At 49.7% G+C, this 25237-nt stretch overlaps 9 protein-coding genes across 9 annotated transcripts; 4 read left to right on the forward strand and 5 right to left on the reverse strand.

The window, feature by feature from the left end:
• Positions 1–1068: 1068 nt before the first annotated feature.
• Positions 1069–3736, reverse strand: N7469_005420 (uncharacterized protein; the record flags this gene model as incomplete). The annotated part of the gene is made up of 2 exons (XM_056644340.1): positions 1069–2207; positions 2266–3736. 2 exons carry the CDS (start codon positions 3734–3736, stop codon positions 1069–1071), a joined length of 2610 nt encoding a protein of 869 aa, XP_056501154.1.
• A 1977-nt stretch (positions 3737–5713) lies between these two features.
• Positions 5714–6632, reverse strand: N7469_005421 (uncharacterized protein; the record flags this gene model as incomplete). The annotated part of the gene is made up of 3 exons (XM_056644341.1): positions 5714–6224; positions 6299–6396; positions 6450–6632. 3 exons carry the CDS (start codon positions 6630–6632, stop codon positions 5714–5716), a joined length of 792 nt encoding a protein of 263 aa, XP_056501155.1.
• A 446-nt stretch (positions 6633–7078) lies between these two features.
• Positions 7079–7770, forward strand: N7469_005422 (LYR motif-containing protein; the record flags this gene model as incomplete). The annotated part of the gene is made up of 4 exons (XM_056644342.1): positions 7079–7129; positions 7242–7406; positions 7566–7628; positions 7696–7770. 4 exons carry the CDS (start codon positions 7079–7081, stop codon positions 7768–7770), a joined length of 354 nt encoding a protein of 117 aa, XP_056501156.1.
• A 518-nt stretch (positions 7771–8288) lies between these two features.
• N7469_005423 (uncharacterized protein) lies at positions 8289–10562 on the forward strand (the record flags this gene model as incomplete). The annotated part of the gene is made up of 2 exons (XM_056644343.1): positions 8289–8300; positions 8430–10562. The coding sequence occupies 2 exons, from the start codon at positions 8289–8291 to the stop codon at positions 10560–10562; spliced, it is 2145 nt and encodes a 714-aa protein (XP_056501157.1).
• Positions 10563–11502: 940 nt separating this feature from the next.
• On the reverse strand, positions 11503–14166 carry N7469_005424 (putative histone-lysine N-methyltransferase (Ash1); the record flags this gene model as incomplete). The annotated part of the gene is made up of 4 exons (XM_056644344.1): positions 11503–12271; positions 12329–12528; positions 12585–12958; positions 13017–14166. The coding sequence occupies 4 exons, from the start codon at positions 14164–14166 to the stop codon at positions 11503–11505; spliced, it is 2493 nt and encodes an 830-aa protein (XP_056501158.1).
• Positions 14167–15071: 905 nt separating this feature from the next.
• erf2 (palmitoyltransferase ERF2) lies at positions 15072–16874 on the reverse strand (the record flags this gene model as incomplete). The annotated part of the gene is made up of 1 exon (XM_056644345.1): positions 15072–16874. The coding sequence occupies one exon, from the start codon at positions 16872–16874 to the stop codon at positions 15072–15074; it is 1803 nt and encodes a 600-aa protein (XP_056501159.1).
• Positions 16875–17519: 645 nt separating this feature from the next.
• On the forward strand, positions 17520–18525 carry N7469_005426 (uncharacterized protein; the record flags this gene model as incomplete). Its single annotated transcript, XM_056644346.1, has 4 exons — positions 17520–17660; positions 17724–17767; positions 17931–18135; positions 18277–18525. The coding sequence occupies 4 exons, from the start codon at positions 17520–17522 to the stop codon at positions 18325–18327; spliced, it is 441 nt and encodes a 146-aa protein (XP_056501160.1). The 3' UTR covers positions 18328–18525.
• A 287-nt stretch (positions 18526–18812) lies between these two features.
• Positions 18813–21821, reverse strand: pmt1 (protein mannosyltransferase 1; the record flags this gene model as incomplete). Its single annotated transcript, XM_056644347.1, has 4 exons — positions 18813–19295; positions 19382–21126; positions 21192–21481; positions 21559–21821. The coding sequence occupies 4 exons, from the start codon at positions 21819–21821 to the stop codon at positions 18813–18815; spliced, it is 2781 nt and encodes a 926-aa protein (XP_056501161.1).
• Positions 21822–22823: 1002 nt separating this feature from the next.
• N7469_005428 (SURP domain-containing protein) lies at positions 22824–24501 on the forward strand (the record flags this gene model as incomplete). The annotated part of the gene is made up of 3 exons (XM_056644348.1): positions 22824–22911; positions 22969–23022; positions 23084–24501. 3 exons carry the CDS (start codon positions 22824–22826, stop codon positions 24499–24501), a joined length of 1560 nt encoding a protein of 519 aa, XP_056501162.1.
• Positions 24502–25237: the final 736 nt, after the last annotated feature.

Raw genomic sequence — 25237 nt, forward strand, 5'->3', positions numbered from 1 at the left:
ATCGTTCAGTCGTCAACGGTGGAGTCAGACTGGAGGGGACGCCCCGCCGAGTCTGTCCAGACAGAAGACTTGCTTGCTGGAGAACCAAGGGGTGTGTCGCCTATCCTGCCTATCCTTGCTATAATTGATATTCTCGAACACGTTTCGAATTGATATGCATCCTTCGTTGTATACATATTGGTGTGCTTGAGTTTAGTTCTGTATGTTCTAGAATACATATCCACTTCTCATATAACAAGTGCATGATCCAGGATGAGGATGGAGTACTACTCAGTCACTATGGAAGTTCTGCTTGTCTCAAGTGTATTCTTTTCCTTCTCCTCACTACACTAGCGCAATGAAGTACAAGCAACTAATTACAGAGTTATGTATCTACTACGTATACTCATACTGGCAACGCATTTCCGCTGCCCGCGGACTGGCGTACTCGTTTACGGCGGAGATCTTCCCGGATTTTCAGGGGGCGGCATTTGCAGGGTGCTCCGCCTCAAATTGTATTAAGATCTTCTGCCAAAGTACTCTCTTTCATCTAACTCAGTCTTCCAACTTGTCTTTCAATCCTTTTTTATAGTAAAGAGTTCGATTTTATACTCATCGACCTCCCCGTTAGCAAGAAGTGCGTGGCTGTATCATCTTCAACGGTAATGTCCACGTGACCCGAGCACGCCACCTCCGCGGACGCTGACGTGCTTCGACAGCCTCTGATCTCCCAAAGGGGAAAAGATCGGCCCGGGCTTGGCAGGCCGACGACAATCGGCATTTAAGCTTTTGTCTTATTCCGGCAATTAGTTGACGACGAAAAGACTATGGAGTACACTAACTATGGTAGGGTATTGTTGACAAGTTAGACTGCTGATCAGGAGAACATATCGAGTATTCCAACATTATGGTATTACTGCTCTGTAAAACGCCCAACACCTATACTGATATTTCCACACATATATTGATCACTTCCGCAGCGTGACAATGTACTTTTGTACACTATATACCTGTACATGTACATATACAGCACAGTGTAGCGCAGCATAGTACAGTGCACAAACAACACAACATGAAGCAGCATCTACATCAATGCACCGTCAACCCAGTCCCTTCTCTCGTAATCGTCTTATTGGAAAAATCCAACGAGAAAGTGTTCAACAACTCCAAGGACGGACTAGATGTGCTCGCATACTTCTCATTCAAGTACGACGCAATCTCCTTCTCAGAAGACAGCGCCGACTCGAATGATCCAGTATCCTGCATAACATACAGAACAGCAACCCGTGAGAACTCGATCACCGAGTTCGGGACCCCCTTTGACTTCGCCTTAGAACTTCGTGCAGCCGCAGTCGAAGTAGCAGATGCTGTGCTTGTCTCCTGCGTAGTGGTCCCTGTACTTGTACTTGATGCGCCTGACTTGATTGCTGTTGCTTGGGTCTCCTTAGACCCGCTATCATGTCCATTGCCAGAATTGTCGAACAGAATTCCATTGGTTGTGGCTGCGCGGGCTGCTAGGGAGGCGGGGGTGGGTTGCGTGGAATCCTCCACATCCACATCTAGACCCATATCGAGAGAACGACGGCTACTCCCGCTGCTAGAGTCAACGTCGCTAAAAGCAATGAGTGCATTCTCCGTCTTACAGGAGATATCGTTCATGCTGAACAGCGCCATTATCGTCACGGGGTCGAGAGTGATATCGAAGTCCGTCTTGGATTGGTCGAAGATGGATGGAAGAGAACTACCCATCGTGGCATTCTTACTGATGCTTCCATTGTCAATGAGCGAATTAACACAGCTACTATCAGCTTTAGTGGTACACTGCGAACCAGTGTATCCATTCGAGCAGACACAGGAGCATTTCTCTCCGCTCGAGACACTGACACCACCATTTTCACAGGGGTTGCTCTTGGCGCAGCTAGTCTCGTCACTGGATTTTTCATTAGGCACCGCGACAAGGAATACTGGGAGAAGAACGGCCAGTATGACAATGATGAATAGGATCACGCAAAGGATGATGAACCATTTACGCGGCATCCCACAGCATCGTCGAGGGGGCTTTTTAGCCTCGGGTTCATCAGCGTTTGAGCCAAGGGCTTCACCGTTGCGTAGACCGGATCGACCGAAGAAAACAGGCCATGAACCACGAGGTCTGTCCGGAGTCTCCAAAGACGGGTTAGGGAACATGTGTAAAATATCAGATATAGAGCCAGAGTTGCGACGTCGTCCTATTACTATTGTTAGTACATTGAGGCCTGGGCCATGCTATATCTGATAAATACCCACCAAATGGAGGTCGCGAATCGCCTTCTGAGGCCAGAATGTCATTTCGACTCGCTGTTCTGCCATGGTCTAAATTTGTAGCGAGCTTTGTTGCCCGACGGATTAGATCGGTCAAGCTAGAGAGACTGCCACGCGCTTCAGCATCCCGCACAGCACCCATATCCAGACGAGGCGGTTTACGGCCGCCAGGTCGCTTATCACTCATAGTAGGCGCAGCACGGGGAAGAAGCTCTAGCTCCTTTTCAAGCCCAGAGTCATGATATGCATGGTCTGGAAGTGGTTGCGCAAAGCGTGGTTTCTCTGGATCAATGTACGATTCACCCGACGCAGTGGAGGCAGATACTCGCCGGGCCAGTGTTGGTTGACTTGGAGCCTTATTGACTGTAGCTTCAGCGACGGCAATATCATCGGAGGTTTTAAGTTCTGAGTCGCTCTTTTGGTGAGTCGAGGGGACATCTGGAACCATCACCTCGGAGTTAGGGTTAGACTTAGAAATGGTACGCATCGTTGGTTTGCCGCGCTTTCCAACGCTGGCATTTCTCACGAGTGCGGCCTGGTCCTCCTTGGCAGTAGCCTCAGAATGATCATCGTTATCTGATTCAGAATCAAGATACGCTCCGAGAATCTCTGACTCAGCCGGTCCAGAGCCCCAGCTCGAAGGGATAGCACGGCTAGAAGCAAGTGACCCGAGAGTTTGACGGGGGTTGGGTAGCTCCTCTGGAATTGGTGAGACCGAGGATCGACGGGCCCGAGCCTTTTGAGCGCTTGGGGCAGTGAGCCCTGCTGTCCGTGGCTTCTGTTGAGTATTCAGTGGTCGAGGGGGCTCTGGCAATGGAATGGGCGGTACGGTTGGAGCAGAAGATGACGTGGAAGCCATGGAATGGCGAAATAAATCATCAGTAGCAATTGAAATACGCGGTGTCATGTCCACAGTACTTGTTGGGCTGGCACACGAGCCATCAGCTGTCGATGGACGCTGGTCATCCGACGTGACAATGCGTGGTGGATAATGCTGGTTTACTTTGGGTTGAGAGAAAGATCGAGCTGGCCGTGTTGGATACGGGTAATAAGAACTAGTCTCGGAATCCGGGCCACTCCTGACCGAGTAGATTGACGGAGATGGAATTTGCGAAGGATCCTGCGCAGGCACTTCATTGGGACGGGGCGGTCTTTGGGGAGGAGGGCCTCGAGGTGCCAGATACCTAGGGTGCTGTTGCGGATTGAGTGGGCGTGGCTGGAGACCTGAAGCCGGAAGAGGCCATTGCGTATTGTGTGAAGCATTTCTTGGTGGAGGTGGATTTGGTCGTGGGATTGCAGTAACTGGTGGTGCTGGCGAGACTCGCGTTGGACGAACACCCGCTGCCAGTTGTTCCCTTGCTCTTTTAACGGATCCCTTCCTATCGGGCTCCATTCCACCAGGACGAGGCCCAGGTCGTGGACCAGGGCCGGAGCTTGGTGAAGGGGTTGAGCTCATTGATTCTTGGTCAATGTTGCCAGAGATTATTCAAGTGATAATCCAGAAATTGTAGATAAATGTGTAAGTATTGACTGTTTTATAACATCAAGTTAAGATGTTAGTATAGAGCCGACGAGGTCAATATCACACGTATAGTGTGCTGAAAATAGAACCAAGTTGCTTGGTTCACGTTGCTCGATACCCTGATCGAGGAAGAATAGAATGACTGGAAGCGAACAGCAAGAAACGAATGGACGATGCCAAAATGACCAGTATGTTGAAGGATTGAAGGGCAAGATATCTATACCGAAGACGGTATGCCGGCGAGACGAACAGCTTGCACGCTATATGTCGAAGCTTAGACTGAATATCACAAAAGAATGGAAGGGCATTCAATGCCACTGTTGAAAGCCTGCTGATTAGACATCATTTACCTCCCATCATTGTCTATGGGCGTCAACTTACCACTGTTGTTGACTGTAAAGAGGAACGATCGCTCGTATCAAACCAGCAATGTTTCAAAACAATAAGAGACTACATCCCACTTTCAGATCAGCACCCGTTCTTGTGTTCCATTCTTGCATTGCTAGTCCATGATCCTTTTGATCACTACGGATCACCACCGGTTGTAAACAGGGCTGGATGGAGAATTTGATACTCACAGCAGTCGCAAACGGAGAAGAGAAAGGGAAAGGAAGGGAAGAGCCTCAAGCTCTTCGAGCGAGAAGGAAAGTCGCGACAGTCGCAACAAAGAAAAAAAGAGAGAAAAGGAAAGGGAGAGAAGAATCGATGGTTGACACGACTCCGGCACAACGGACAAGGGACAACGGCGCGACAGCCGGTCCAGCCCCGAAATAGATTAAACCCTTGTCATTTTTTCAAGTTTAGGAGAGTAGGCGAAGTGACTAGTCCCTCAGTGGAGGTCGCTTCACATCTCGGGCTAGATAGATTAATTTTGAGGGGGGGCTCAGACGGCATCTAGAGAATCTCATACGACTATGGGGGTGAGCAATTCAAAATGCGAAATCAACAAGGGTTTCAGGTCGCTACACATCCAGACCAGTACCCTTGACAACAGTGGAGACTGGGGCCGAGCGCACGAATCCGATCTCGATGCTTTACCCAGTGGGGTGTGTTCCAGGAGGTGCCAGGAGCTTAGTCTCCGAAGCTACGTCTCAGATTGAGGGGCCAGTTCGCTTAGTGCGGCCAATGTGAGACGTCAAGAATGGACTCGTAAATGATTGGATTGTATCTCCATTGTTTTTAAACATGGCACATTAAACAATCCATGGATTCATTCTCGTTGCTGTGGTCAGCTTGAAGATGTGGCTTGTGGAGTCAATGCAGTCTCCCCCGGAGAATTTGATATGACGTTGAAATCTTTGAAAATCATAGCATATCAATCAAACGCACCATGGGACACTTGAAATGTCCCCCTCGTACTTATTGAGGATCTCGGAGAATTTCTTTTCTTCCATGGGGGAGAAGATAGGAGGTGAAACATGCAACGAGGAGGCTGGGACTATCTATAACCAACTCTAACTAGGGCGCCTTTGGGGCCATGGGCCATATGCCTAGGGCGTATAATGCGTCTCCATAACGCCTCGCTTGGAAACGAAAAGTAGATACTGAGTGACCCGAAAAGGAAATAAATGAATAATACGAGGATAAAAAATAGCAGATTCAACAGAATGGAGAAATAGAACTGTTTCCCTCGACCCATTTATTCATCCACCGTTCGTGACAATGCAGAGCCGTGGATCCCCGAAGCCCAGGATTCAGCCTCTCATCTTTTGATCCAGGTGGATATTTCGCACACTTTTCCAGAATGAGACCGGTGATCCGGGTTTATCAACGCCGTTCTTGCGCCAAGCACACCATGTGGCATACGGGAGCAGCCGGATGTTCTCAAGTGCCGCTTAGTAGGAGTATGTATAGTTAGAGGTTAGATATACAATACCCCTGGGGCACCCGGGATAGCTATCTCAGGGGTCACTATTTCAAGGCTTTCTCCGATGACTCGACCCCTAATTGAGATCGTAGCTTGGTGATTCTCTGCTCCAGGGATTGCATTTCCACAATCACACTGGCTAGCTCAGGCACCTGATTCTTTACCCCTGCTGTAAATGATCGCTGTGCATTTCGTAGCGAGGCTGGCACAAGGATTCCGTACCAGTGGATAGGATCGTCAGAGTAAAACTTCTTCTTGGAAGAACTAGAATCCTTCTTGGTTTTAGTCTCGTCATTATCCTCTTCAGTATTGGACTCTTTTGCGTCTCCGTCATTGTTTTGCGACGAGGGTGCTTCGGCCTCTGGGTGCTCCGGAGTTGATGAGGTCGCATTCTCCTTCTCGGCCGCTTCCTGCAATTCATCCTTGGAGGTGCAATCTGATATATCCTGCAAGAGGAACTCAAATTGAGTCTCAGGCGATTGAGACTGCACTTTTGCTGTCTTCTCCGAGTCCTTGTTTTCATCTACTTCTTTGTCTTGTCCATTTCGAATGGAACTATCAATTCCACATATATTAGCCGATAGTCACCATTTTCGATCCATTTCCCCTTGTCTTTGGAATTTACTGACAGTTTTCGCGTTGCTTTCATTCGCTCGTCATAATAATCGGCGCCATATCGTCGGCCGGGAGGACAGGTGTAATTCGCATGGGCCAGTGCCATAAACCCCTTCACCAACAATTTAGTACTCCTAACGAATCAAATCAAGAATCTACACATACCGAAGATAATTCCTTCGCTAACCCTGATTGCAATCTTTGCTGGCGATCCAGCAGGTGTAGGTACTGCTCAAGTAGATCATCCAATGACTGAAGCAACTCCGATGAGTCCTCCGCAGACTTAAACAAGACCGCTGGGGTCTCTGAACCAGCCCTTGATGCTGGTGGTGTTGGAACTTGAGCCATAATTAATGATATGAAGTCAACAGGTGTAAATCAACTAATTTGCGAGTGTGTCGGCCAAGCCAGAGTTGTGCGGGGAGTAACTGGCAAAAAAAGAGTTGAAAGCGCGGAGAAGAAGCTCGGCCCCGACGAACTCCGTCATTTTCGAACGCAAAAGAATTTCCCGCCCTGCGCTTCAACACTTTCCCATTCGACCCCTTCGCATCACACTTGGGACCTCATCTGCTTGTCGATACTTGTATCATATTGTGATACCATATTCGTCTTTTCCCTCTGAGAGATCTCTTCCCATCCGGGAACCTTTGACACTTGGGCCTGAATCCAAGAACCGCCACCTCCGTCCGCAACTCCGAAACCTGATATCCCATTGTCAACCGTTAACCTTTGAGTAGCAACAGCCCTGAGCGTTCTCTTCCGTCTTCTCTCAACCAATATCGTCTGATAAAATCATGTCTGTCGCTGCGCTGAACCGCGATACCGCCTTCCAGGCGCGGTCTTTGGTAAGTCATCACCAGGCTTGCTCCGATGACCCTTTCTGGTGATATGATGCACCTCCGCAACAACTCGCAGGCTTTGATCGTAATGGGCTAACTTAATTATCTATTTGTAAAGTTCCGTTCCCTGCTGCGAACCTCATCGCAATTCTCCAACTACAACTTTCGTGAATATGCGCGCCGGAAAACAAGAGACATGTTCCGTGAACACCAGAATGAGACGCAGGAGCGTCGGATACAGGAGTTGATGCAGGAAGGCCTGCAGAGTCTTCGTCAACTGAAGGTTAGTCTTTGGTTCCCGAGCTGCTGATCGTCGACTGCCCCTCGGAGACCATTTTGATCAATGCAATGTGTCTGTCTTGTGGAGACTTGATCACGACTTCTCTCGCCTATGCTGGAGTCAGAATAGAGTCGAACACATAGCTAATCTTTTCTTCCACAGAGACAAACTATCATCAGCCAGTTCTATCAGCTGGACAAATTGGTGGTGGAAGGCCAGGAGACAGTAGGTTTCTCCTCGATGCAGCAATACCTCAACTTATAAGACTTCTGAGCTGACAGGATGTGATTAGGGAAAGGAGACAGGCGGCCAAGGTGGTATTGTTCGCCAGAAGGACACTGGGTACGTTTCCCCTAATCTTGCCTAGTCTTAGGCCCTGCAACCGTTATTTGGCGCATGAAAAGTACTGACTCTTTTCTTTCTTCATTTGCAGCTGGGTTTGAGCTGTTCATATCTTGAGTTAACCTGCAAATTAATTCCATCCTTTAACCTGGGAAACGGTGGAGAGTTCAACTTGACTGGATTCTTTTCTTCTGTATTTATAGTGTAAGTGCCGCTCAACGGCCAATCCATCAATCCAGAATATAGACTTCTCCTCTCCTACATCTTCGTCATTCACTAGTTATCATTCACTCCAAAATTATTCTACATTATCGCTGTTTATTCGTTATAATTCAAGTCTGTAGAAAGTGTAGCCTTATATCACGTGATCGTCCCCTACCGCGAACTTGCCCGTTCGCAACGCGACCAACTCCAACGCTGCAACCGCCATCTATCGACCTACTCTATTCCTGTTCGCCCCAAGCTCACGACGGGTAATTTGGGGGGACTATATCTGATAAAAGCGTTAAGAGGCAAGGAATACGGACATCTTGGCTGTCCATTATGCCGTCAGCAGTACGTTCAATTGCGCCTGCGATCATTGCTCTATCTCCCTCCTCACAAACCATTCGACCCTGAACGACATAGATTGAGAGGAATTGGTGGGCTTTCTCAGGATAATCGGTTTACTAACATCGTACTTAGTTCCGGTCCTCGCGCTCCGGCCGCCAATTAGACAGCGCTAGTCGCTCCAGAGGCCAAATCGATCACGATGTCTTTGAGGGTTTGCCCGTCCGCCGCTGGTCGCGCCAGGTGCAGACCACTTCACAAGCGCCTAAAACAGAGGAGTCAGAGTTCAGTGTTCAGGGTCCTGGAGGGACAACGGCTCTCCCTGAGCTAGCTATGCCACGCGACAGTCAGCTTCTACCGGCAGCGAGTCGCGCCCTCCTTCGAGCCGCCCGCGCAGGTTGTATATATGTTCGTCCGAGCGGTCGTTCTGTCAAGGAGGAGGAGAATAAAATGGCTTCCGCGGAGGATCAAGCAAACGGCAACGCCAACTCAGCAGACCGCAGCTTCACCAGTCGCAAGTGGACAGTACATTCCAAGCATCAGGAACCTCCAGAGATCGAATTCCTGGCCAAGCGTCGTCCCGGTCTACCTTCTCTCTACGGCGGCCCTACCAGCTTGGATGGTGGTTCTGGCGCGACTCCGGCCATGCGACGAACTAAGTTCCAAAAAGTTGATCCGACGACTGGTAATATTTCGATATACGAAGCCTGGGTTCCCGATGGACATCGTATTGAAGGCGAAGTTACTGGGGACATTCAGACGATCGTAGACCAAAGTGAGGTGCCCGTCAAGCCTGAGGCGCCTGCCCCGGGGACTGTCGTGGAGGGGGTAGGAGTCGTTAATTCGGAGGGTCTCGTGGTTGCAGAGGTTGGCTCTTCTGCAGTTGTGAACCCGAATAAGCGACGACCACCTCCTCCTAAGCGCAAGGGTAGAGGAATTGGAAAGGGTCGCAAGAAGAAAGTCATGTTTGCGCCGGGTGAGGGTGCCGATGCCTCGATCGTGCACGGTGCAACCCCAAGCGCTGAAAATGGCCCCGAGAATAAAGTCGGACAGGATGGCTTGCCCATTTCAGCTGATCAACATGGACAAGAAGATGATGAGGATGACGGTGAAGATGGTGACGAGAGTGATGAGGGCGACGAGTCTATGGTTGATGCAAAGACCCAGGACACTCCCGTGGCCCAGTCCTTTGAAGATTCTAGTGAACAACAGCCAACCGGCACTAATGTTGATCAAGAGAAGGATATCGAAATGAAAGACGCTCTTCCCGACCCTCAACATCCTGAGCCTGAGCCTTCATCGACTGTTCCGCCACCAGATACATCCGCCGCTTCCCAACCTGAGCCTATTGCCCAGGAAACTGATGCGTCTGCGTCCGCAACACCTGCTCCCCTGGCTGAGCAGATTCAAGAAACCACAGCTGAGCCTCATGGGTCAATTGAGCCATCCAAGGAGATCTCATCTCCGAGAGAGCCTTTTGGAGGAACTACTGATTCAGATGAAAAGATAAAAGAGCCAGAGGATACAGAACCGAAGGAAGAGAAGAGTGATACAACACCTACCGTTGATTCTGCTGTAGAAGCCGCTAAGCAATCCCCTGCACCGGAAACGCAAGTTCCAACTGCGGCAGATAATGCAACCAACGATACCCAACCAGACTCTCAGCCAGCTAAGCCTGAAGAGAGAACGCCTGCTCTCCCTTCCGCCTCCCCGGAAGAGAAGCTTTCAGTGCCAACTGTGTCAAGTGAGCCGCCATTGCAACCAGAGTCTACGACCCAAGAAGCTTCTCAGCCTTCCAGCAACAGCCACGAGAATGAGCAATCTGAGACTTTGCAGACTCCGGAGAATGAAGATCATACAGCCAATACCGAGGCTGGCCAGGATTCTACGGACGACAAGCAAGACACTGACATGGGCGCTACAGCAAACCCACCAGAGCAGCAATCATCATTAGAAGAGTCCGCTCCTCCTTCAGAAAAGCCAGCCTCTCCTGCTCCAGCACCACCAGCAAATGACGTCGAGCCCAACATCGAACCTAGCCCAGAAACTACAAACCCTCCTATCTCTGCCCCAGATAATAGCACACCTAGTGCACCAGAGCCCGAAAAGCCGGAAACCGAAGCAGAGCCATCTGCCCCAGCACCAGCTGAAAGCGAGCCTGCACCAGAGAGCGAAAAGGTTCAAACAGAAGGAGAGCCAAAGCCAGAACCAGAGACCACGAAGGAGGAATCTGATTCGAACGCCGCACCAGCCGAAAGCACCGTTTAGACTTGTTTTTGGTTTACGGATATCCGCTTATTATTTATCTTTCATTGTATTGTAACTAGGTCCTATTTTGCGGGGTTGGAGTTTTTTTGGGGGGTTTTGGATGCTTTCTGAGATATGATTCATTACACGAACTGATTGGAATGAATATCATACACTTGAACATAAATTTTTGAAGCCTAATAGCCATTGGAATTTCTGGAAACAAGACTGCCAGTTCACAGAACGTCTGCGGCGGAAGAGAGTAATGGTATTTGGAACATTTTCATTGAATTGAATGTATCAGCCCATTTGCAAGGCTCGCCATCGTCATCCCCAAATCTCAAACCGTAATATCCACCTCATCACCTTGACAGAAACAAACTCAAGCAAAGTTCACAAAAAGAGAAGAGAAGGTAGAAGCGAAAAAAAATGGGAAAAAAGAGAGCAAATCGTCGCGAAGAATTCAAATAGAAACCGAGTAACCAGTGCAGAGCGAAACTCCATGCCGAGAACACCTAATGTAAAACCAGCCTCTTCTGACATTGTAAGGAGAATTGACTAAAAAGTAATAAAAACAGAGTCGAGGGAAGACAACCCCCTTGTGTCAACTGAGTGAGCACAAAGTATCGGAATGAAAAGGGGTAATAAAGTGGGAATTAGGGTAGAAGTGAAGTGAAGTGAACGGGATGAATGGGGAATAAGTTGGATTTCTTCGATGTTGGGCTCCGATGAGATACCAAGCTCGTTGAGAAGCCTGGACGATCAAATTGAAGAATAGTCAACTTGGAATAGAAGAGTTCGGACCATAACAAGAGAAAAGAGAAAAGAGGGCCATCGAACATCGGAAAGGCAAGACGCAGCTACACCCAGGCGAATCAGAATGAATCAAAGGACTTGTAGTATCGACGTCCTAAAAATTGTTCAGCCAAATGCTGTCTTCCCCTTTTGCACAGCCATGTCATTAAGCTGATCGCTTTCCACCTTTCACAGTGCGGACAACATTTCTGGCCGCGCTCTTAACGCTGCTGCTCAGACCCTTGGCTTTCACAGGACTTTTAGCTGTCGGTTTCTTTGCTTTGGCAGGAGACTTTGCAGGGCTCTTCTTGACTGGACTCTTCTTCACAGGGCTGCTTTTGCCAACGGTCTTGGTGGCCTTAGCGGATTTTGTAACTCGAGATCCGGAACCCTTTGCAGCAGCGAGAATCTTTCGCTTCGTCTCTGCAGATGGTTGTTTAAGCTGAGACGTACTCTTTGCCGGTGATTTGGGCGCTGGTTTTGCTGTTGTCTTAGAAGTCTTCGCATTCTTCTTCTGGGGCGCCTTGACAGTGGCCTTGACCCTTGACGCAGTCTTGACGGTTGGGAGCTTCACATTTTTCTTTTTCGCGGGGGATGCGCGACTGGTAGTTTCTTTTGAAGCAGTTGCTGTTTTCTTAGTCGTCGCCTTCCCACGAGCACTGGTTGCTTTAGTAATGACCTTCTTGACGCTGGCTTTGATAGACTTTGGTTTAAGCAGTTTGCGTTTCTTGCCAGGGCTTGAAGAGACCTCTGTCGTTTGAGACAACTTCCGCTTTGTGCCGGTTTTCTTTGTCTTGTTCGAAGATGCGGCGTTCTTGCTTTTCTCGTCGATTGCTTTGAGACGTTGTTCTTTATCCTTAGGTCGAGGGCCGAGGATGCCTCGACAATTTTCAGAACCACAGCGGCATTGCTGTACGTTCTTATTGGAGTACGGACTTAGATAGTGTTAGTTATGGAACTTCCTGTCTCAAGCTCCAGCATAGGAAACTCACTCAAAATTATAGTCATAACTCAATTCTTGACCAGTCATAATCCCATTATCGCCTGCAAAGAGGGCCATGCGTGGCTTGCCAGCAACCGTCCACTTCTCCATGCGACAGTTGGGTTCGCAGGAGTGGTTGACAAAACGAGCAATTGATCCACGAGTGGCATCAATGATCATGTTCTGATCGAAGTACATCAAGTAGTAACACTAGACCATCGAGTTAGTCGTCGTCACAAGTACCCGTCGGTCATTCGTGTCCGTACCTCATTGTTCTTATACACCTTCTTCATTCGTCGTTCACACTCCCATTGTGTGATAATTTCTCCGGTGTATTCCACAATGATCTGGTTTGGCTCAAAAGTTCGATTGCTGCGCACACCATATCCACGATCCGCTGTCTTGATGACCTCAACTCCGATGTTATATTTGCCGCCAGCTTTCGTCCTGTGCTTGAGTTCGTTGAAGTTTCGGTTTCCACACTCTGGTCCAAGCCTGCAATTACCACTATCACACTCGTAAAACATGTATCGATTTTGGCAGTTTTCGTCACAGCCAGTGTCCTCGTCACACATGCAAGTTGAAAGTTCCAAGTTCTTGTTTGCTCTCCATTCTCCTGCGGCATCACCGACAAACACATCTGGATTAAATGTTAGCTTGAGCGCCATAAGATGACCAGGTTGATTTTGAAAACTCACTCTTATTAGTCTTGCGCCACTCATCTGGCTTGGGCTGGCCTGGTGGAAGAGGGGAGAAGATGTCAAATGGAAGACGATAGTCTCTACCACTTTTCACAAGACGCGAGCCCAAAAACATAGGCATGGGAAGCAGACGCCGGTTTAAGGGACCAGTACTTGTCTTCGAGGAATTTTGACTGCGGCGTTGTTTAGGAGGCGAGTCAGATGGCTGCTGGCCCGCGTATAACCCATGAGCCAGCCACCTCTTGGGCTTATATTGCGGAACGGCCGGTTTGTTTTCTTCCTCTTGCTCCTTCTCTTCAGATGGGGATTGCTCTTTAGCTGCTACCTTTGATAGATCACTTTCAGACACTCGGCGTTTCTTCGCCTGAGGCGCTTCGGCTGCCGGTGCTGGCGTCTCTTCCTTGGGTGGTGCAAGGTTACGGGGCCGAAGACTGGCACGACGGCTTGGTTCTTTTTTATTGTCGGCTAAATCCCTCTGGCGCTTTCCAAGAACACTGCTACTTCGCTCCAGCAAATCACTTGCTTTCTCTACGAGGCTCAGGCGAGTCGAACGCCTTATGGAACCTCGAGAATCGCTTTGAGGGGCCGATTTCGGCGTTTGTTTTCCCTCATCCTTGCTTAGTACCTTTTCGACACGCTTTCGTAAACTTCTCTGTGGAACCTCTGGTTTTGAGTCTTCAGAAACCGGCTCTTGTGAGGACTTCGAAACAGGCGTATCGGGAACCATTGAGTGGTCTTCCGAGGGAGTATCATTAACCGGTAGCGCGGTTCCGTTTCGTAGAGATGACTCCATTACAGCGATACTATGGCGCAATGAGGAGCGAGAACGCTTTGCCTTGGCAAGGCTATCGACATAGGCTTGGCTGGATGAGGTTGTAGTATCGATACTCTTGACTGGTGTGTTGGCCAACGTCTCAGACGCTTGTAACGATGCGCGTGCCACCCGTGTCGATCTACGCCGGCCGGCAATTTTCTCGTCCGTTGACGCGTTTTCATTATTGCTTGAAGTCTCCGAACGACTGTTCTCGGGTGTAAGTAGCTGCTCTGGCACGTCGAGGCTCATCGTGTCGTTGGGGGTCTCGTGAGACGAGATGTCGGCAACTGCGGGAGTCGCGGAGGCCGGAAGATGGGAGGTTCGTCGCGACATGGTGGGATATGCGCCCTCGGTTGGGAGGAAGACAATCTCCACAGGTGAGCGAGTCGACCTTCTCGAAGTGGGCGGGCGAGGGGAGAGGAAACTGGAGAGTATCAGGGGTGGGAAAGTTGGAGATCAGCAGCCGCGCGCCTCTTATCAAATTAGGGCGATTGGGGGGGGGGGATATTAGCAGGTCTGACGCGTGCAACACCAACTGGCCCCGTCAGGTTCAGCCAGACTTGCGCAGATAAATTCGATTGGATTGAATTTGGTCAAAAACAATGAAGAAGGGGTGAATTTATTGACTTGCGAGAAAAGTCGGAGTCTTGGAATGTCGAGTCTCAGCTATAAACACTCCCCTTCTGGAAGGTTGACGGTGTTTCTACGCGTGGGGAATGTTTCAATTGTTGTTGTGCATATTATATAAATATTGAATTAAATTTTAAATGATCGTCTCCCACAGATTCGGGGTATTTAATTATCTTCATATGATTGAGATGACATTGGGAAAGACAGGAGAAAATGCTCAAGGTAGACAGACCCAAAGAAAACGAGACAGAGAAGGATAAGGGTAATAATGATATGTAGGAAGACACTAGACAGCATAAGTGCAGGCTGTTCGTAGTCAGAGAATCATAAGAACAAGGGTAAGAATAGAATATGAAAGGAGAGGAAAAGACGCCAAGGAATGTTAGATGGGCAAGCAGAGGTCTGCCGAGGTAGAGAGAAAGGAAACATGAGAATGAAGTAGGTCGGTATAGATATTAGAAACAATTAAAAAAGTAGATGCGAGAGATTCGCAGAATAGGGACTGGACAACTTGGCCAGTATAGAGAAAATCATATCGTCTTCAAAGGGTCGTAGCAAATGTGTCGAGAAGGATACCCAGAAATCGCTTTGATTGGAACAATTCAGTCCTATTGGTTAGGACCGATGTTTTGCATCTCAATTCCTGCCTGAGATTCAACATCTCGAGGCAGATATTTGCGTTTCTGCATGGCATAGCGCTGGTCTCCCTCCTCATAGGGCTGCTTGAATTGCATGTACGTGGGCGGCCGAGGACGGCCCAGAACCGAAATCCAATTCTTGAGAACATTGCCCTGGGTAAAGGGTCGATGACGATCCGTTTTAGCGAATTTGTGGGAGTTGAGGTACTCTCTTGTCGTCTCGCCACGCCCAGCCAGAAATAAGTGATATACCCACAGAGATGTTGGATAGGGCACTGCAACGATCCCGTAAATCACCATAGCCCATGGCACCCTCCATTTGGAGATAGCAGAGCCGAAGGAAATGCCCTCTCGCGACTTGTAGACTAGGATGTGTGCAAGACTAGCACCAATCAAGAAAAGGGCCAGTATAGTGCACGAGCTGACGAAAGCAAAGAAGTATCGATAGTTGCGGCGTCCAACACAGTTGTTGAGCCACACACAGTGGTGGTCAAGGGTTTCAACGCAATTGTCGCATACACGGCAGTGATAGCAGCGCGGAGGACGCCAGATATTGCATGTTTTGCAATACTTCACAGGAACGTCCATGGCGGCTACTTCTGAAGTAGCCAATTTGACCATGACCCAGTCATTCGTTGGGGGACCCAAAGCCAATGGATCATCCGATGGTTCCGTTGGAGGCATAGAGTGAACATTGCGGGGCATAATACCAGGGTCAACGACTGAAGCGTGTACAAATGATGAGAAGCAAATATAGAAAACGTATGCAAAGACGACCGGGATAGCTGGAGAGATGTTATGCCACAGCCAGGGAGCCGAGAATGCAAAGAACAAGGCAGACGGAACGACAACCAAGAGGCCAGTAATAATATTTATGGGCTTGTCTCGCGAGTTTTGTAAGCGTCCACCGCCGCAGAAGAGCGTGTTGCCGACGAAATACTCGTAGTTCTTCCCTAGATATCCCCGAGGAAATCTTTGTTTCTTCACATCGCCAGGTCCAGGAGAGGAACCAGCGGATGAAAGTCGCTCATGCCCACGAGGATCGTGGCCATTGTGTGCATTGCCTTTGTTTTGTAAGGAGAGGAAGGACAACGGAGACTTTGGAGGTACGTCTTGCCCTGAAGGTCCATTGTATGTTGGATTAAGATTAAGATGACCAGGGTCCGGCTTATTTTTTTGATCTCGATCCCGTAGCAGTCTGACACTATCACCGAGACTCCGTATGGTTGTATGACCCGTGGGGCTAGCGTTGGAGGTATTTCGATCCGGAATTATGGGATCCGTAAACTCTGTGCCTCGCGACGGAGGCACATCCTGTTCTACCGTTGGAAGGGAGCCTTGTGGTACCGTGCTGTTTGATATAATACTCCTGCGATTTTGACTATTATGATCCGCCCATTCGTCCGTCGAGGATACCGTGCCTTTGGTCATTGGCCGAGCACCACGGTGTGCTTGAAGACGCTGAGAGCTCATTGGGCGAAAGAAAGCTTGCGCAGTTAGGGTCGGAATGTGTGTACGACTTAATCGACTGCCCGAGCTACCGGGCCTGCTGGTGACGGAGTTCCTGGTCGGGGGTGGTCCACGTCTAGATCCCGATGGACGTGGCTGATGTTGTGAAGGTGGTGGGGACGCGGCAGACGCTGACTTTTCCCCATCTTCAGAAGCCATATCTGTGACACGGGATGAAATTCCTCCCACCGATGGTGGTCTGGGGATCCCCAGCACATGCTGACTCGCCTCGCCGGTATCGGGCCGGTCTCCTGTGTTCGCCATCGTTTCTGGCAGGCTGCGTTGTTCGATCTAAGAATTGGCCTGTGCAAGCATGCTGCCCTCAGAGGGTGGTGTATACCTATATTCTGAGCGGAAGCTAAGTGACGATAATTGACAAGCCGCGTGAAAGGGATGAATCGGCGGCGAGGAAATAAATGAGCGACGGAAAGAATTGGAAATGAGGCTTAAGGAAGGACTGGCATGCAGAATCCTGAGAAGAAATTAGCATGAAAGAGCTACGGGGGAGCTTAGGAGCTGATCAACTCTCCACGCGTGAGAGGAGATCCGGTTCTAACGTAAGAGTCCAGATCGGAGAGACCCCTGATCAACAATTTCCAAAGCAGCGAATTCATATGATCACACTTACCTCGGGGACACTGAAAGTCACGCGACGTACAAAAAACAATGTACAAGAGCACCCAATTACATCACCAGCTGCCGTCAAGCCGTCGAACCACAGAAAGGGGGTGTCGAGACAAGATCGAAGAGTCGCAAACCCAAGGAATTGACCAGTGCGCGAAGCCCAAAGCAGTGCTGACTCATGGTAGGTCACATGACCTGGCCACCCACCTCATCTCATGATTCTCCCACGACCTCCGTCACCAGACTTTCGCGTTCCTCTCTATCCACGTTCGACTTGCTACAACCATGTCTTCGATCGCTGCTCTGGCAACTCGCCGGGCTCTGACCCGCCAGCCTCTTTTCCGCGCTCCCCCGCGCCGTTTCAATTCCTCCAAGGTCGAGGATGCCAACCTCGAGAAGGGAGCGAAGAAGGACCCCGAGCTCTATGTATGACATTTTCAAAGCCATTGGATCTCAACATGACCTTCAAGCTAATTTTTGCACTCATAGGTCCTTCTCGGTGTGATGTCTGGTGCTTTTCTGCTCGCCGGCTGGTAAACATTTCGCTCTCCCTACGCCCGACACCCGATTATTCCCGCAAGCGACGATATGGTCGGTTCCTCGCGATCCAGACGCATAGGTCGCCTACCGGATATATCTGTCACAACATAAGTTTCCAAGCTCAATGACTGACTTATCGTTCTTTCTGCTGTCTAGGTACTTCGGCAGCAAGCCCACCTCCGTCACCTCCGAGGCTAGCAACGTCCGCATTGGCGAGTCTGCTATGCCCTGGCACAGCGAGTCTGAGGATGGCAAGGTCTACAAGTACCAGTACCACCCTCACGGTGACAAGAGCCAGCCCCTCCGTGCTGCTCCCAGTGCCATGAACACTGTCATTGTCCCCAATGTCACCCTGCCCGAGGTATGTCATGCCATATTTCGGAGAACCGCCCCCACACTCAAGCTCTTTCATGATGAATTGAACTACGTGCTCTATTCATTGGGATATCTATGGGTGGGGACATGATCATTCATGCGAAATTTTACTAACCTCGTTCTTCAGGACCTCCACGAGAAGTTCAACAAGTACGGCAAGGAGGAGTGGGACTACTAAACAGTTCACTTTGAGCTTTCCAAAACATATTGTGAGGGCAAACCGCCGTTTATGCGGTGACCTATTGTATACTAAGACCACGGCAAGGTGGAGGTAGATTGCGTGGACTTATGATTGCGATTACCGGGGATTTGTGCATAGTACCCGCTGTTCGGATAAAGTCAATTTTGGAATTCGGTGTCTTTTGTTTCAACTCTTCAGCCTCTTCCTTTTACTATGGAACATTCTAAGCGGCGTAGATGCTTATTCATGCGTACACAAAACGAAATAAATCGTAGCTTTGATCTTACGTCATGGGAATTCCTAGACATGCTGCAGCTTGGATTGCACAAACGCTCATCACATTTGAGTTTCAATATTCTAACAAGAAAAAAAAAGAAAACTAATCACGGTGAAAAAAAAGATTCATCCCGATAGCATTCATAATACAAAATGTGAAGGTTTTCTCACGGTTTCGACCACTTACGTCCCCCTTTATCAACTTATTATTGAGTGGCATCATTGCCCTCGCTGGCTGGGCTAGCAACAGGCTCGTTAGGCTGATCGGCAGATTGCTCAGTGCCATCAGCGACAGAGGCAGGGCTCTCAGGTGGAATTGAGTCTTCCACCTTGGAGCCAGTCTCGGGGTTCTGGCCCTGGACATCAGGGTGTGGTGGCGCAAGCTGGCCATCAACGATAGGAATCTCATGCGCGTGCTGGAGACGATTGGTATCGTAGCGGGTCTCAAATTTGACCTTTCCCTCTGCACGGAGAGAAGAGACCAGAGACTCGTCCAGGACGTTGCCATTCTGGTCGCGATACTCGACACGAGCCACGGAGCCAGACAGCTTCGGCTGAGTTACGGCAGCTTCTTGCTCCTGGGCTTGCTGGGCGGGATCCTGGACTTTCGGGGGTGCAGCTGCAGCCTGAACGGCAGGGGTGGTTGGAACTCCGCCGAAGCCCGGAATGTCCGTGACATATTGACTCAACTAGTTTTGATCGGTCCATGTCAGCCATGGAATGTCGCATTCACTCAATATCCTCGGCGGGGAGGCCTCCATTCCGGAACACTTACGTCGGTGTGAAAGATGCCACAGTTGATATCCCAAGTACTTAAGAGTCTGACACTTTCGCATGCTGATTGGGTCCAGGGGTTTCCGTAGACAATAGGGGCGTAGAAGGTGAAAACAGTGATGCTAAGACCAAGGAAGGCAGCTGCCACAGCCTTTCCAATACCAGGCTTAGTTGTGAATCCTAGGCTTGTGAAACGGTTGAAGACGAAGTCAAACTCTTGGCAGAGAACGATGATCGCGAAGTAAAGGGCTGGAAGGTAGTGGTGCAGGAAGAGTTGACGGGCCATAAGGAAGAATGGGAAATAGTGGAAGAACCATGCCAGAACACTTGTGCCGATCTCATAGTCGAAGCGCTTGAAAGAAGCGTGTTTATAGTCACCACAAGATCTCTGCCAGCGCAGGACTGCAATACCTTTAACTACGAAGTAAATAGCAATGGCAGCAGTGGTCGACCACCAGATGAGCGGGTTACCCAGCAGGTAGATTTGGCGGTGGTCCCGACCCCAGAAGTTGATACCACGAAGGAGAGTAGGCCATGACTCAGGGCGAGAATCCCAGTTGTGCGATTCGACCAGGTTCGCGTTGGTGGTCCACATCACCTTTTGGAGCTCCCAGAACTTACCCAAGAAGCCAGGGTTACGGTAATTGACTCTCTCGGCATCCTCGGGCATCATAGGGTGGGCATTAGACTCGACATACCAAACGCTGTTGGGGAGAGTGCCGCCACGAGCGCAGGTGACTTCCTGTTGCTCCCAACCCCAGTCCGGCAGCTTAACCTTGTGAGAGAACAGGACACAACCAGTCATGATATGCACAAGCTTGAACTTAGTCTGAATGGTGCGAACGCGGGACTTGGCCTCCTCGCCTTCCGAAAGACCCTTGACGATCTCGACCTTAAACAGGTCGTTCGCATCACCTGCGAATCCTTCATAACCGTAAGCCGAGACTTCAAATTGCCAATCGGCCTCGGTTACTGGTGGACGCTCATCGTGTGAGTGAATACGGCGATGGGTCAATTCGTGGTACAGTCTAATGACCGAGCCATCCTCGATAAAGTTGGCAGTCTGGTTGTCCCAAGCGTAGGGTCCAGGAATCTCTCCATAGGGACCCAGAGGCTGTGTCTGGTTCTCCAAGATGAAAATGTTATTTTCATCCTTGTGAGGGTACAGAGTGACCTGCTGCTGCTTGCTGCCAGTGGGATACATATGGTTGTGTGAGTGCAAGTAGCCGCCCTGGGTATTGTGATGACGAAGACTGATGCGCGAGCCAAAAGACACATCGGCGGGGACATCCTGCATGGCCTTGGAGTTCAGAGTAGCCTGGAACTCAGAGGACATAAAGCCATCACCTTCACCGGGGTTGACCAGGCAGGTGAAGTGGATGGCAAACATGGCAAGATAAAATCCAAGAGGAATCACAATCAAGCAGAAAATACGCGAGAAAAGATGCTTGAACCAAAGTCGTGGGGTCACCGTTCGAGTATCCCCAAGCAAGACCCAAAGCTGAAGAGCAGTGAGTGAGCCAACCCAGGCCATGGTGAATAGTCCAACCCACTTGACGCTAAGAGTAGCGCCCAAAGAGAGACCCGTGGAGACGAGCCAGAACCACCAGGGACCCTTGAAGGCATGGGACGGTCCCAATTCTTGCTGATTGGTGAAGCAACTGAAGGAGAGCGCAGTCAAGGCAGTGAAGAAGATCAAAGGAGAATCCAAAAGAATCAATCGTGACTGGGTTGTCAAGGCATTGTCTGTATCGCTATTAGCTTCACGCCGTACATCCTCTCTCGATGGGGGTATTCAATTCAACACATACCGAAAATGACGACACCAGAGCCCAGGAGCGCAGTCACGGTACGGCAACCAGTAGCCTTGAGGGTGAGGAACATCAGAGAGACTGTCAGAACACCCAGAATGGCCGGCAGCAGGCGCATTGCTACATAGGGCACACCAGGCTCTATGTAGTCCTTGCCGATGTCCTTGAAATCAAATTCTCCATCGAAGCCGGCAAGCCATCCAGCCAGAGTAATCAGAAGTTTGGCGAGAGGAGGGTGAACATCCATAAAGAATCGGCCCTTGATATACTTGGAAGCGAAACCACCAAAACTATACGCCAGCAGCCAACATTAGCACACACACACACTTCATGAAACACAGCGGGGATTCATTGTGGAGTAACATACTGGACTTCATCGAAGACAACGCTAGTGGGGTTATAAATTCGAAACAGACGCACAACCGCGGCAATGGCTGTAACCAGCACCAACAGCTTGTAGTCGGAAGCGGGGAGATTCAGGATATCATGTTCCTTGACACCGTCTGAGGCGTAGCTAGAAGGCTGTGTCTGTACAGGCTTGCGGTTCTTCGGCTTCGGTGAGCGACTTGGAGAGCGTCGACCCCGACTTTGAGGCCGAACAGCCAACGTATCTTTGGATTTCTGACCCATGGTCGTTGATAGGATCCCGGTCGATCGGGGGTATGCAGGAGGTTCGAGGGGGGGTGGAATTCGCACGAAGATCGACAGACGACTTGTCGAGATAACAGATGAGAGAGATAAAAAAAAGGAATATAAAGGGTCGATGGTATCTAATTCGAATGGACACAATCGATTGAAACGAAGTAGTGCCGATAGAACCAACAGCTGTTGAAAGCTCAGGGTGGAGCTGTCAACAGCCCTCGTGGGAGGAAAAAGGAAGTGAATTTGCTAAAGTTAGTGATCGTAGATAGTTAAAAGAAAACCCATGACAGGGTGGAGGAAGAAAAAGGAAAGAAAACGGAAGAAAAGGTGGTGATGGGGTTAGGGAGTGGAAAGAATGGACGCAAGCGGGTTTCTGTGAGGCCAGATCGACGGAGGACGAGAACGTGAGGGCCAAACGCCCGTTTTGGCCCCCCCTTAGATTTCAGCTAGTGCGCCTGTGTGTATGTACATACAATACATTCATAGACGGGGCGATAAAATGGAATTAATTGGATTAGTTCCCGTCAGGAACATATGTACATAAATGGGTGTTTGAGTTGAAAGTTTATCAAATCAAAAAAAAGACTGCATTGACCTATTCCGGGAATTATTCTAGTCGTACATACATGGAGTCTTGTTTACATAGTCCTGTACTCCTGGCTTCATACATCGTGCCATGCAGAGAGAGAGAGAGAGAGGAAATATAGAAGCAGAACCATTATGCAGCGTCATAGCCTTTGATTGACTTTTTCCAACTATATATATTGTTTTAATCACATTTATACTTCAGTCTTCTATGAATATTTACTTGTTCAGTTGTTGATTGACTGCGTGCGTACAAAGTCGATGCTCGCCGCATTAGGACTCTGCGCCACTGTGGCTGTTATTGTGGCTAGTGTATGATTATGTCAGCATATCTCGTCGCGATCAGCCCCGGTCGAAAAGAGAAAAAGACCCAGTTGGCATCCACTCCCCTCCATCGTCGTCAACATGGAGTCGTCAAATGGCAACACTCCTCTCCCGGAGGATATGAACAAGCCTCCCGAGGGTGTAGTGGTACCTCCCAAGGATATTCGCGGTAGGTTCTTCTTGCCATTACCTTTAGGCGCGATCGCGCGACTAACAAGCTATCTAGCAATTGTCGAAAAGACTGCCGGTTATGTTGCTCGCAACGGAGCTGTCTTCGAAGGTAAGTCTGCTTCCAGCTCTTTATATTTGGACTCTGAATACTTAGGCGCAATTGATTGTAGACCGAGTCCGTGACAAAGAGAAGAGTAATCCGAAATTCTCCTTCCTCAACCCTGACGATGCATACGCGAACTTTTATCAGTGGCGCCTCACGGAAATCAAGGAAGGCCGTGGTACATCAGTTGCAGCAGGTCGACCCGGCGAGGCTGCTCCGGCTGCTGTCCCGGAAGCTCCCAAGGGCCCTCCTGAGCCACCGGCTTTCTACTTCTCTGCGCGCATGCCCATGATCAATGCGCAGGATCTGGAGGTGGTCAAGCTCACTGCGATGTTTGCTGCCAAGCGGGGAAAATCATTCATCACGGCGTTGTCCCAGCGTGAAGCTAGGAACTTCCAGTTTGACTTCCTGCGGCCTCAACACCGTCTATACCAATTCTTCACGCGACTGGTTGACCAATACACGATTTTGCTACGATCAGAAGGAGTTGACGATGCCACGACGGAAGAGAAGAGGGTTTCAGACTTGGAACGCAATGCGCAAAACAAATATAATGTACTCGAGCGTTCTAAGCAGCGTGCCGAATGGGTGAAGCACCAGGAACAACAGAAGCAAAAGAAGGAGGAAATCGAGGAGCAGGAACGAATTGAGTATCAACAGATCGACTGGCATGACATGGTTGTGGTCGAAACCGTTCTGTTCAACGAGTCTGACGAGCAATCGGAGCTGCCACCACCTACCTCACTTGGTGACCTACAATCAGCTTCCCTCGAGCAGAAGGCCGCAATGTCCCTGAACCCATTGCGCATCGAAGAGGCTATGCCTACCGATCTCGATGCACCCGTCCACTACAATGCCTACCCCGCCCAACCTGAAACCGCTCCAGCGCTGCAACCTTCAGTTTCTCCTTATCCTGCACAAATGCCCTACCCACCTCCCGCTGGCATGGACCCGGCTATGCAGTACCCTGCTGCTGCTGCTGTCCAAGCTGAAGCCCAGCATGCACGCCCCGAGTCTCCTGCAGCTATACCCGGCCAACCACCTATGCGTATTCGCCAAGATTATGTTCCACGAGCCCAGGCCCGCCGCCAGGCCAGTGCAATGGCCCTCTGCCCCAACTGTCACCAGCAAATCCCCGTCGCGGAGCTTGAGCAACACATGCGCATTGAGCTACTCGATCCACGCTGGAAGGAGCAGCGTGCTAAAGCTGATTCTCGTAGTGCGACAACCAACCTTTCCACCGTTGACGTGGTAAACAATCTGAAGCGATTGGCCAGCCAGCGCAGCGACGTCTTCGACTCATCACTGGCACCCAGCATTGACCCTGAGGAAGAGGCCCGTCGAAAGCGTATGGCCGTTGGTGCCGATGGTACTTTGACACCTGGCGCTCCTGGTCCTGCTACTGGACCTGGAGGTGTGCCAAACCCACAGAATATGAATATTGAAGAGCAGCTGCGGCACATTCATCAACGCGCCCGCCAATAGGCGCATAGTTCCGACCATGACGTCTTTTTCTTTTCCACGCCAACGGAGTTTTAGGAGCGCATTTTTTTCTTCATTTGATACTCCTTTGGAGAATGGGCATTGGATGGTGTGTTTTTGTATAATAGCTTGATCCTTTTCATGCCCCAAAAATATCCTACGAGGAACACCCTCTACCATTATACTGAATTCTTATCCTCGGGCTTCCCCTCGAAATCAACTAGGAGATAGCACATGCTGTTGCTCGCCTATTATCATTTGATCAAAGGTCAAGTCAAGAGCGCTTACTGGTAGTCCCGTAGATCCCTGAAGTGCATATTTAGGACTACTAAAGCACTGCTACTAGCATACAGGAATAGCAATCTCGACAGCATTGGATTGTGATGCGGTTCAAAGCATATGTCCACTCCAAGTTTCCAGGGGAAATATCCTGGGCACGATATCACATATATGGATGTGATCCATATCGTGCTTGAACATGGATGTTTAAGAGGTATTCCACGAATCTGTCACCAGACTGTGCAAAAGCAGCCTCATCACAAACTTTACCGCTGGGGACAGCCTTGTAACTTAATATGGATATTCGAGAGAGCCTTAGGGTGCTAAGCTGTTCTCATCCGACGAGAGTCAAGGCGCTTTTACTTCTTAGTTGGTGGATTGAGGCGGCTATGTCCACCAGCTAATTGGAAGAACACATCGCCAAGAGGAGCCCTTGTATATACCAATTATAGTCTTGTCG

Source organism: Penicillium citrinum (genome assembly GCF_028827155.1).
Source record: "Penicillium citrinum strain IBT 23319 chromosome Unknown utg000004l:1.0-2404223.0:1.0-2405248.0, whole genome shotgun sequence".
NCBI classification, from domain to species: Eukaryota; Fungi; Ascomycota; class Eurotiomycetes; order Eurotiales; family Aspergillaceae; genus Penicillium; species Penicillium citrinum.